This window comes from Abramis brama (assembly GCF_963993115.1).
Source record: "Abramis brama genome assembly, chromosome: 4".
In the NCBI taxonomy this organism is placed as follows: domain Eukaryota; kingdom Metazoa; phylum Chordata; class Actinopteri; order Cypriniformes; family Leuciscidae; genus Abramis; species Abramis brama.
The window spans coordinates 54,313,383-54,325,395 of record NC_139966.1 but is presented as its reverse complement, the minus strand read 5'-3'; the positions used below and the strand labels follow the sequence as shown (position 1 = coordinate 54,325,395).

The following is a 12,013-nucleotide window of genomic DNA, read 5'->3' as shown; positions in this document are numbered from 1 at the left end:
CTTTGGCATTTTTCTTTAAAATTATCACTGTCAAATGTCAAAAATCACAAAATGTTTAATTTTTTTAACTTTTTCTATGATTTTGGATGCATAATCCTTGCAAATCAACTATATGGTTTCACTGCACATGTAAATGTATTATTTTATTTAAATAATAATAATAATAATAATACAGTATATGGATACAGAATAATGATAATAATAATAATAATAATAATAATAATAATAATAATAATTATTATTATTATAATTTAAAGTAATTTTTTTCCAACACAATTTTTTTTTTTTTTTTTTTTTTTTTTTTTCCTTTATTAATTTTTCATGCAGCTTAACTTGTACTGATCCCACAGCATTTCTTTGAGTCGAGTGATTCAGTATCAGTCCTGGTGTTAGGCAGCTCATGTTACCAGTTATGCCCATTTTGTCTATTGTTGCACGGACAGCGAGCGCTGGCACAAAAAGACGAGGTTGCTGTTTGTGTTCAGTTTTCTTTAGACAGTCTGAACGCTGCAACCAAAAGCTTTTATGTGTGTGTGTGTGAAGCATGTGGGAGAGAAAGACTCTATCTGTGTTTCTCCTCATTTCTGCTACAGGACATGTACAAAGTGCTGATTGACAGCCTTCTGGGTAACGGCTCCCCCTTCGTTCCCATGGGACCGTTTTGTGGCGTGGTTAATTTACCCAGCCAGACATACAGGGATCACGTTTCCATCCGTGTCGATTTATCCAGCCGTGTCCGGAGGGAGGCGTGGGGGTCGTATCGGTGTCCCATTTGAACTTGTGTTAAAATCCCTGGCATCAAGGGAGGAAATATCAAATTCTCTGTGATGTTCCAGGCGAGAGTGAAAGAGGGCCGCCCGTCTGTGTGTCATTGAAATGCTGGCGTGATGTCTGCAGATAGGAATATCCCAGTGTCCACAGACGCCTCTTCAGAAAGCAATCGCAGCCCTGCAGCTGTGTGTCAAAGGCCGAAACAGCCTTTGTGCTCCTACCTCTGGTGATGGGACGCTGTGATCGCAACAATGCTGAGTTAATTAACATGGTGTTTGTGTGAAGGGCCGGTTTTATGCAAGTGTGTGTGTATGAATGCGTGTATTTTCCTGAGCGGATTGTATGCGTAAGATTTGTTCGATCTCTATTGCCAGCTATTGTTCCTGTTGGGATACATTATAGGGCCGCTCTTCTTTTTATCATGAAGCTGTGAAAGTCATGTAACTGGATTATGAGGTCGGTCGGTTACGGACACACGTCTGTTCCATTATTGCCTTGTATTGACAGCTGGCAGATTCCCTCATGGTTTAAACTACATTTATTTAATTTGCTGGATACATATATTCAAAAACACAGCAGAACTGGAGTTACTTAAAATAAAGCATCTTGATCAAGGGCACGATGGTGTCACCTCGGGAACCACACAATTTTTATTTCATTTTTACAAAAAGTACTGTGACACCGTGGTTGTATCAGATGTATATACCATGGTACATGTCCCAAAAAAATTGTGTGTGGTGGTGTTTTTTATGTTTTTTTTTTTTTTGGTTAATTTAAACATGTTTTGTACCTGTTTTGTTTTTGTATTTTTAAAACCCATGGTACTTTTCCAAAAAAAAAAAACATGGTATTACTATGGTAATGCCGTACATTTTATTTTATTTGTACACATCCAAGATCATGATAATGCCATTGTATTTGCAAAGAACATAGTATTACCATGGTATACATGGTATTATTGTAGTACATAGTTAAACATTTCAATGGGACAAAAGCATGGTATTGCATGGTAATGTCTTGAAATATTTATTACATTTTTTGTTTTGTCTCGGTTTCATTGACAGTTCAACATCTGTTATGATGAACCGTTTTATGTATGAGATATGCTTGGTAAATATTTGATTAGGCAAAGTGAATTTGTCTATTTAAAATGTTTGAATCGGTTCCAAAAATGTTACACACTGTATTTTGTCCTTAAAAATCTAATTATTTGTGTTCTTTTTCTTTGAATCTAATTCTTTGTGTTTTTAAACTGCATTTGTACATAATGTACTCAGTGTTTAAACTGAAAGTGTTTCTCTCTCTCTTTGTTTTGCAGTGAAAGGTTCTTTGTTAAACTAAATAAAAATGGTCTGCCCAAGTTTCCCGAGAAGACCGAGAGACAATGCACACTTTTTGTGGTGAGTGTTGAGATTAAATCACTCCCAGACTAATCATGCGGAGTAATCGGTGTTGATTAAATTTTCTTTGTTTTATTCAGGATCTGGGGAGCGGCGACCTGAGAAAAGACGTGTATATTGTTGTACACATCATTAGGATTGGTAAAAGCCGATATTGTCTCCACAGAATAATTACTGATTCCAAAGACCCTGCAGGCATGTGATGAGCGCTGATTGTTTCGTGTGTGTAGGGAGGATGGGTGCAGGAGAGAAGAAGAACACGTGTAATGTGCAATACAGGCGTCCGTTCGGCTGTGCTGTGGTCAGCATCGCTGATCTCCTCACTGCTGACTCCAAAGACGACCACCTGCTGAAGGTCTATGCGTAAGTGACCCTACACACACACACACCATATAACACCGAAAGACAGTGAAAACAGCCAAGCCTGGTTTCAGACCAACTCTTTTCCCTGATTGGTTGAATTGGTTGAGGTTGCCTCGTCACCATCATTTTAATATGCTCTACCAATTCATTTCTACAATATAACCCTATAGTTATAAGGGTATTTTAAAATGTTGATTTCCAGGCCTAAAAATAATAGAATTTGACATGAAAATAGTCTTAGAGGATGGCATGAAACACCTAAATAAATTAATAAATAAAGCTGTACATAAATAGCCATGTACATTGCTGAAGAAGTCAGAATTTTATTTTGTTTTATATTATATTATATTATATTATATTATATTATATTATATTATATTATATTATATTATATTATATTATAACAGAGACCCAAAAAGCTGATTTCCCCATTCAAATTATATTATATTATATTATATTATATTATATTATATTATATTATATTATATTATATTATATTATATTATATTATAACAGAGACCCAAAAAGCTGATTTCTCCATTCCCCATTCAAATTTGAGGACGTTTTCTGTGTTTTGGGAAACATTTGTATGCTTTAAAGTATAATGATTTTTATCTAAAGAATTGGTGCCTGAAATACAAATGCAATAGTGTGGCCTACTTTGCACTGGAGGGCAGACACAGACAGATGTGTTTGGCTCTAGATCTTTGACAGTTGACACTCACACATTATCAGCTGGCTCGTGGCCAGTCCTTTGGGCTGATAATGTGATTGCTGTTCTTTATATCTGTGTGGCTGTGTGATTGAATCCAGTACGCTGATTGTCCTCTGTTGTTTTGTTTTTTTGCAGTTGCAACACAGAGAGCGATTGGAGTCAAACTCACGACAACATCATTAAAAAAGTCAACTCCAGATACAACCTTTCAGGCTCCAACACAGGTAATGAAGCTGTCACAACCTTGAGATTGAGTCAAGTCACTTATTGAAAACAATTTGCATAAACGGATCAGAAATCACCATTGTAATGACATAACTACAACCACATTAACATAAGACTGCCCATGGTTACATATCAACATCTAATTTAATGTCCAGCGACTTGGTTGGGGACTCACGTACATACAAAATAGGTTAGCCAATTATAACAGAAATTATAGCCAAATATAACAGCCAATTTACATAAGAGTCTTAAAGGGACAGTAACAAAATAGCCTTTAAATGTCAGAGAGAGGCTGGAAAATGGTCATGAAAACCCCAATAAAGACTGTTTTTGGCGCATGAAACTTTGATAAACAAATAACTAATGATCTTTGCAACGGAAGTGAATCGATCAAAACTAACTTTAGCTGGACAATAACTTTATTCTAGAGCTGCTGTAAAGCCAAAACAATCTCTGTTACTTTAATTTCCTATTATCACTGTAAAGCTGCTTTGAAACAGTCCATATTGTCAAAAGCGCTATATAAATGAAGGTGACTTGACTTGACTTGACTTGACTTTAGGGAAAATAAAAACTTCAAAAGTGTATTTTCCATTAAATGAAATAACCCCATTTTCAGCGTAATGCTTGTGTACGTGGTTTGCCAGCATATCTGCCGGTGGTATAAAGATGCTTGGCTCTCCCAGAAACCTAATTTGCATGATGACTTCGAAGTTAATAATTTTAGATCTAAAGACGCATGAAAAGCCCCTCAGGGTGGCTTATCCAAAAATGGTAATACATTTCATTTCGGCAGGGGAAAAAAAAGATTTGCACATAAAGAAGCACAAGTGTCCAGATGGTTGATTTGCAGGTTTTTTTTGCGATTTGTGCATTTTCTGTGAAGAGCTCGTAATTGCACGCAGCACCTCCGCATCCGTTAGATGTTGAGTAATCACACTGCAAAGCCAGGGAATACATCAATTATTTCATTTATTTGTCACGTTCTTCAGCACACCAGACAATGAACAATAATGCTCACAAAAGTACCATCTTGCTAAATTTTATCTGAATCAATGAAGATATGATTTCTTCTTCTGTTTGTTAAACGATTGCTCATTCACTGAGAGACAAGATCACATCCTGACTATGATACACACTCATCAGCCATGCTGTTTTTTTAGATTAATCTCTACAACATCAGTTATGCAGAACAGGACAAAGAAACAGCTTTATCAGGACCATTTTAATTGAGTGATTATGATAATGGAATTCAACTATAATTGGACTATAATTAAGGTGCAATGTTACATTAGAGATCAGTAAATATATAGTGTCTAGTGCTTGTCAAACTCCCATTTTATTTATTTATTTATTTTATTATTTTTGATTTTATTTTAAAATTTGCATTCGTTTTATGTGTAACCTTGACACCATTAATCTTGCTTATTTTGTGACTAAAGTTGTATTAATCATAGTCTTCTAATCGCTGCAAAGTGTGTGCTGGCTATTGACGTAACATTTCTATTTGGGTAGGTTTAGTTTGGCTCAATTCCCATGTTCACGGTCTGAATCTGTCTGTGTGATTAATGGAGACTTTGTGCGAGCTCAGTAATGGAATAATTCTCCAACAGCACTTCTCTGACCCTGTGCCATCAAACAGCGATTATACAACATAAAGCCATTGCCATTGAGTATGTGCCAGACAGTTCATGATCAACCTCGGCACTGCTTCAGTACATCATTAAGAGCGGCAATAGCACAGAGCCTGATACACATTTGCTTAATCATTGCACTGTCATGTACCGATGGGCTATTAAATTGTTTTCCATCCTAAGCCGTCTAGTTCTCCAAAGTTCAGCAAAACTCTAAACTGGGCAGAGAAGTCAAGTAAGCTTTTGGAAAATTAGGAAAATAGGTTGAAGGTGGTTGGAAATGACTTGTGAGATGATGATACGATATGTATCGTTTGTATGGCAATATGTATCGATTTCTTTTTCATGTGGTTAGAAGTGTGACAGAAAGCAGATTCTGGACTGATAGTGTGTTTTTACAGTACATCACATAACTATAACAATACAATTGTCTCAAAAGCAGAACTTCTGTTTACCGAAATGCAAACCTCTTAAATGTGAACCAGAAACTCTGCCAAATCTCACAAAAACATTACACAAAATTGACATTTACCATCACACCCTGTCAAACTGAGAGAGTAGAATGTGGGAGGATTATTATATCCAGAGCTTTCTAATGAATATTCATCATATCCTCTTCAGTGAATACCTGTGAATATTCATTATGTGAAGTTTTCTCAGTGTCAGTCTGTTGGGTGAAGATCCATTCTTTAAGTGATTTGAGAAAGCTGTGAATAATCATCTGTAATTATCTCATATTATGCTCTCTTTGTTTAAGAATAAATATGAATATGTGATGTGTGTGTTGAATCCAGGTCTGGCGGTGGCGCTCCAGTTGCTGCACGGCGACATTGAACAGCTGCGGAGAGAATATATGGTCCTTTTCTCCAGAGGAGTGTCCATAACCAAAAAACTGGGCTTTTCTGATGTCATCATGCCAGGTGAAAATAAACTCATTTACTTACAGTCATTATATTCTAGAAAGGCTCTGTTGCAACAAATCTCAAACATTTGCTGCAAGCGTTTGCCTGCCTTGCTGATTTGCTCTTCTTGGCATGCACAGTACTTTGACAAACGTGACTTTTCTTGTCAGACTGATAAAATCCAACACACCTTGACTCTCAGAAATTGCACAAAGCCAACCAATCAGATTATAGCTTGCAAGTTTGAGAAGCTCTTGCTGTGTTTTGTGCAGCATGCATCAGACAGTCTGTATGTGTCTGAGACTATTTTCACTCTCCGTCTTTCCACAACTGACCCAGATGTTTTGGTTGCACAAGCAGCCTGTCTCCTGGATGAATGTGCCATCACTGGCAGTAACTGTGCCTTATGGTTGCCGGATTTATTATTAGTCCTTTGCTGTAGGCTGATATTCCCTCTTTTTTCAACGCGCGTGGGTTCTTGTCTGTGTGTGTGTGTGTGCATATTCCAGGTCATTCTCATTCACCAGTTCTGTTTCTGATCTTCCAGGAAACTTACTGTGATTGTTTTTATATATCTGATTGTTGCCACAGCAACTGTCATATGGACATTAGCTGGCATGACTACTGGTTTGAAGTTGCATCGTGAAATAGGACTGCACACACTTAATTGCATTACACACACACACACACACAGGAACCCAGACTTCCTCCGCTTGGTGGTTTAGGTGGTGGGAGCTCTTTGTCCCCTTTATTTGCAAAAGCTGCAATGCTTTAAAATGTGTCCCACAGTTCACAGTGTATTTTCAAACCACGCTGCCGGGGACAAATCATGCACCTTTTCTAGAGTTGAGGTCCACAAAGTAATCTAACATAGTCTCAGGAAATGTACTTTTTGTATTGTTTCTTCTACATGGGTGAATAATAACTGGTACATCATGAAATGTGGTTGTGACCTACTGTTGGCCATAACATTTGCATTTCTATAAATGTGAAAATGTGCATGCACATGTGGTTGTCGAGGCACAGACGGTCGATGAAAAATGACAAGGTGCAAAAATGTAGTTGCATTTCCTGTGTGATAGAGAATTTGTGTGTTTTTGATAATCATTCATTAGCGGTCTTATCCACGAGTCTCAGGATGCACCTGCTGAGGACGTTTGGCAGGGATGAACTTCATATGAGTGTAGTTGTGCTCCCGTGTCATAATAATGATGACACTTTCCATGTTTTATCTTTAGTCTGTGGTGCTTTTCCACAAACACCCAGGCCTGGTTTCACATTAAGCCAGGATTAGGCCATAGTTAAATTAGGAAATTTCAGTAGCTTTTATAAATGTGCCTTAGAAAAAAAAACATTACCGGTGTGCATCTTTAGACAAAACCACGACACTGACATATTTTAAGATTGGTATGTCAGTGCAAGTTGTCAAACATGCATTTTAGTCTTGGACTATCTTTAGCCCTGCATGTGAAACCGGGGGAAAAGGTGTTATATTAAACCTGCACCAATTGTGCTACGACACGAATGATACCTCAAATCATGTTGCTTGTTGAGGAGAGAAGTGCTTTTGCATTTCTATTCAATTGATGTCAAAGAGAATTTCCATTTCAGGATCAATTCGAGTTCCAGAAACATGAGAAAAATCTTATTGGTCTGTGGGTTTTTCTGCTGAGCAAACAACATTAAATCAATGTACATGGTAAAAAGTCATTCGATCTGTGTGAAGGCATCTATTGGGAAACATTGTTTCATTTTAACATTGAAAATCCATGCCGAAAAATGCACTCTTGGCGCAAATCTTAATGTGGGATCTAGATTGCGAAAAGTTGCAGGTTTGAACCCAGTTAAAGTGAAACTGAGAGTTAAACTCTAAGAAAAACTTTTTATAAAAAATGATATATGTCATCGCTATCAGGCGGAACCTTGTGTGTCCAAAACTGCTACTTTACATTTGACTAAAATCAAGCTCAAACGGAGTTACAAAGTTTTTGGATTAGTAGTGTTTCTTGAGTAAAGAAAATGCTGTACTTGTTGAAAGAACCAGTTCTTTATTTACCCTTGCATTGCAAACAAGCAGAGACGGTCCAAACTGTGTGTGGCACTTAATTCACAATAGAGGTGGGTGGAGTTATGAGGTTTAACTGACAGTTTGAGGATCCAATGGAGATGTGAGGTTTAGTCACATTTTTTTGTAATACTTTTCATTGGTTAATAATTTGAATATCCCAAGTACAGATGTAAAGACTGACCAATAGTAATAATTTACGGGGAAAAAAGCTGAAATATGGCGATACAAGGTTTCTGTAGATTACTGAGAAGCTTCTTAATTTTTTTGGATGGATTTCTGGTGCCCCAGTTTTTTTTTTTTGCGTTTATGGCAACATAAAACTGTTCTTTCTTTTCTTTTCCTAAAGGTGAGATGCGAAATGATCTATACATCACACTGGAGAAAGGCGAGTTTGAGAAGGGAGGGAAGAGCGTGGCGAGAAACGTGGAAGTCACCGCCTACGCGCTGGATGCCGATGGACAGATTCTCAAGGTTTTTAGACTGATAAATGTTCCTTGTTCTACTTGATTACATATAAATAGACATGATCTTGGGTACCAGGTATTATAAAGTGAACAGGTAATCAAAGTCTGACATAGATTGTTTTCACACAAACAGCCATCGAGGTGGAGAGGTGAGAGGTGAGAGGTCTGTGGTTTTCCTTATCTTCACTCACTCCGTGTCTGTTGACTCTCTCTCTGCAGGGGTTTGTGGCCGTGGGTTCGGGTGAGCCGGGTGGAGACGAGTATCACACGTTCGTACTTTACCACAACAACAGCCCGCGATGGGCAGAGCTAATCAAGCTTCCCATCCCTGTCGACATGTTCCGTGGCTCTCACGTCCGCTTCGAGTTCCGCCACTGTTCCAGTAAGTCCGACACTGCTGAGAAAAGACATTGTTCTTTTTGTTCCTCAGTTTATGATGCTTTTAATATTCACATAATACATAAGACTGAGGCAAGATGGTATTTCCCACACTTAGTAGATGCAGAGCTTGAGGGAGGAAGTTAAATTAGCTGAATTTCAAATGAATAATGAAAGTGCTGGAGAATTACACTGAACTGTGTGAGTCAGATCACTAATGGGCCCTTAAAATGGGCAAGTATAATCACCAAGGGGTATTTTTGATAAATATGGGACTTTTTTGATGCAAATACATCCAAGTTAAGCATAGAGATATGTGCTTGAGTCAGTGCTTTATTCGTCAGATGTATAGACTTCCTGTACACAAATACACCTCAAATCATCTGCAAGAAATCTATTGATCTTCCCTGCTGATAGACCAGTATGTCTTTCCCATTCTGGTCCAGACTGGTTTATGCTGGTTTTGGTGATGGTGTAGGGTTTAGAATCAAAAGTTGGTTCTTATTAAGAATATACTGGAGCCGAGCTAGTGGGCGAGTGTGTGAGTGGGCGAGTGTGTGAGTGGGCGAGTGAGTGAGTGGGCGAGTGAGTGAGTGGGCGAGTGAGTGAGTGGGCGAGCGAGTGAGTGAGTGAGCGAGCGAGTGAGTGAGTGAGCGAGCGAGTGAGTGAGCGAGCGAGCGAGTGAGTGAGCGAGCGAGTGAGTGAGTGAGTGAGTGAGTGAGCGAGTGAGTGAGTGAGCGAGTGAGTGAGTGAGTGAGTGAGTGAGTGAGTGAGTGAGTGAGTGAGTGAGTGAGTGAGTGAGTGAGTGAGTGAGTGAGTGAGTGAGTGAGTGAGTGAGTGAGTGAGTACGTATGCTTGTATGCAATCAGCTTACAGTGTAAGGCTCGTCACTTTCCATTGTCAATTGCACTTGTTCCTATTGCCTGTCCTCAATCTGGCAACCCGAGTGAGCATCGAGTATGTTTTAAAAGAATAAGTTGACATGTAATGTACAGTGTTTGTGTTCTCCAGCTAAAGACAAAGGGGAGAAGAAGCTCTTCGGATTCTCATTCGTTCCTCTAATGCAGGAAGACGGCCGGACTCTGCCCGACGGCACCCACGAGCTCATCGTTCATAAGGTACAGCTGTCAAAATGTCTTGTTGACTTTTCTGCAACAAATGCAATTTCAAGAGGCACAGTGTGTCAAATGACAAATTGCCCTGGCTGACATGCATTTCATTCTGCATGTTCCTTTGAGCCTAATAAAAAGCCTTGGATTTAAAAAGTGCTTCCTTATTAAAAAGTGTAAGAGTTAAATAACCGTGTCGGAGAACACATCCCTGAGGCACACCCAATTTAAGAGCATGCTTCGGGCACAGCTCTGGTAATTGCAGACTGTTGGAAGTGTTTCTGCATTTAACAGGCTTAAAAGAGGTCACAAACACACATGCACACGCAAAGTGCATCTGTTATTTGTGTCATGTTGTACTGTCACCCCTCACACTCCATTAGTAGTTATTATAAACATTAATTAATTCAAGAAGCCTCTGAATGAATAAAATACATGTATTTTAACGATAATACAATAATGATAATGTTATGACAATTTCCGAAAAGTTTAGTAATGTTTATGTTGTCTTTTATTTAAAAATAGCAATTCAAATCCCATTTTCTATATGCCCTATTTAAATCTAAACATGTAGAACACATGCAATAACTTTTATTAGTATATATGAAATAATATTTGAGAGGCTTAGTCCATCTATACGGGCCCAGTATGACACTAAGAGCTACTCATGGCCTATTTACACACGCTAAAATAGGGTGGTTTGTGTCAGTGTTTACACAAAAGTCTCAATGCAGCACAGTAGAGATCACTGCTGTGCAGTGTCACTGGTCATGTACAGCATACGGTCCTTGTGCATTTGCTCACAATTCTACTGACCACTTGCGTGTCGCTCTTTGAGTAAGATAAATGATAAAAAAGAAATAAGTCAGCTGTTTGCATTTCCGCTGGAGGCAAAAGAACTGCTGACTGAATGTGGAGTGATTGCATGACGCTAGTTAAAGAAATGGTCCACCCAAAAATAAAACTAATGTCGTAAAAAATTTTTTTTTTTTTCTTATGACTTTATGCCTTCTGTGGAACACAAAAGAAGATGCTTTGCAAAATGTTCAAGCTGCCCTTTTGGGTGAACTAAGTAGTATCTTTTTTCATGCATGTTTTACAGTGTGAGGAGAACGCTAACCTGCAAGACTGTGCTCGCTACCTCAAACTGCCCTTCTCGAAATCTAATCTGCCTGGCAACAACCAAACTGTGAAAGGCACTAAGGAATCCCTGTGGATCACTTCATTCCTTTGTTCTACCAAACTCACTCAGAACGGTAATGTGTGTGTGTGTGTGTGTGTGTGCGTGTGTGTGTGTGTCTCGCAATACCGGGATACTTTATTATTCCCTGTTTGGAAGATTTCATGGCATAATAGCTGTTATACAGCTGATATGTAGCAACACCCAACCTGATGCATCACAGAACATGGGAATATTTGGGCGGTTGCAAGCAGGGTTTGGCAAAGTCTGTTTCCTGACAAAATAAAATGGCATGTCATAACAATAATATTTTTTCCTGCAGGTGACATGCTGGACTTACTGAAGTGGAGAGCCCATCCGGAGAGAATCAGTGACAGCCTCTCTAAACTCAAAGAGATCGATGGCTCAGAAATAGTTAAGGTCAGCTGCACTTCAGAGCCATGCTGTTGGTTAATGAACATGTCAATCATAGTAACCTTTGCCCTAATTGGTGCACTTTACTAATACAGTCAAATATCTTTTATCAGTTTTTACAGGATACACTGGACACGCTTTTCGGCATTTTGGACGAGAGCTCACAGAAATATGCACTTAAGGTGTTTGATTCTCTGGTAGGTAAAGACCCTCATTTCTGGCACAATACAGGACAATGAAATTACATTTTGCTTATTGTCCATATGCATTTTTGTATTTTAGGTGCACATTATAAACTTGCTCCAGGATAGCAAGTTCCAGCATTTTAAACCAGTCATGGACACCTACATTGAAGGCCACTTTGCAGGAGCCCTGTCATACAGGTACATT

At 38.6% G+C, this 12,013-nt stretch overlaps 1 protein-coding gene across 2 annotated transcripts in view; it reads left to right on the top strand.

Annotated features, from left to right (window-relative positions):
• dock4b (dedicator of cytokinesis 4b) overlaps positions 1–12,013 on the top strand; it is an 88,632-nt gene that overhangs the window by 39,381 nt on the left and 37,238 nt on the right. For both annotated transcript variants that reach the window (XM_084111468.1, XM_084111467.1), the window contains exons 9-20: positions 2,090–2,171; positions 2,252–2,312; positions 2,402–2,534; positions 3,385–3,473; positions 5,903–6,028; positions 8,425–8,549; positions 8,762–8,924; positions 9,932–10,038; positions 11,132–11,285; positions 11,532–11,629; positions 11,737–11,820; positions 11,906–12,006. In XM_084111468.1, the coding sequence (XP_083967594.1) occupies positions 2,090–2,171; positions 2,252–2,312; positions 2,402–2,534; positions 3,385–3,473; positions 5,903–6,028; positions 8,425–8,549; positions 8,762–8,924; positions 9,932–10,038; positions 11,132–11,285; positions 11,532–11,629; positions 11,737–11,820; positions 11,906–12,006 (1,323 nt within the window). The remainder of the gene's footprint in view (positions 1–2,089; positions 2,172–2,251; positions 2,313–2,401; positions 2,535–3,384; positions 3,474–5,902; positions 6,029–8,424; positions 8,550–8,761; positions 8,925–9,931; positions 10,039–11,131; positions 11,286–11,531; positions 11,630–11,736; positions 11,821–11,905; positions 12,007–12,013) is intronic.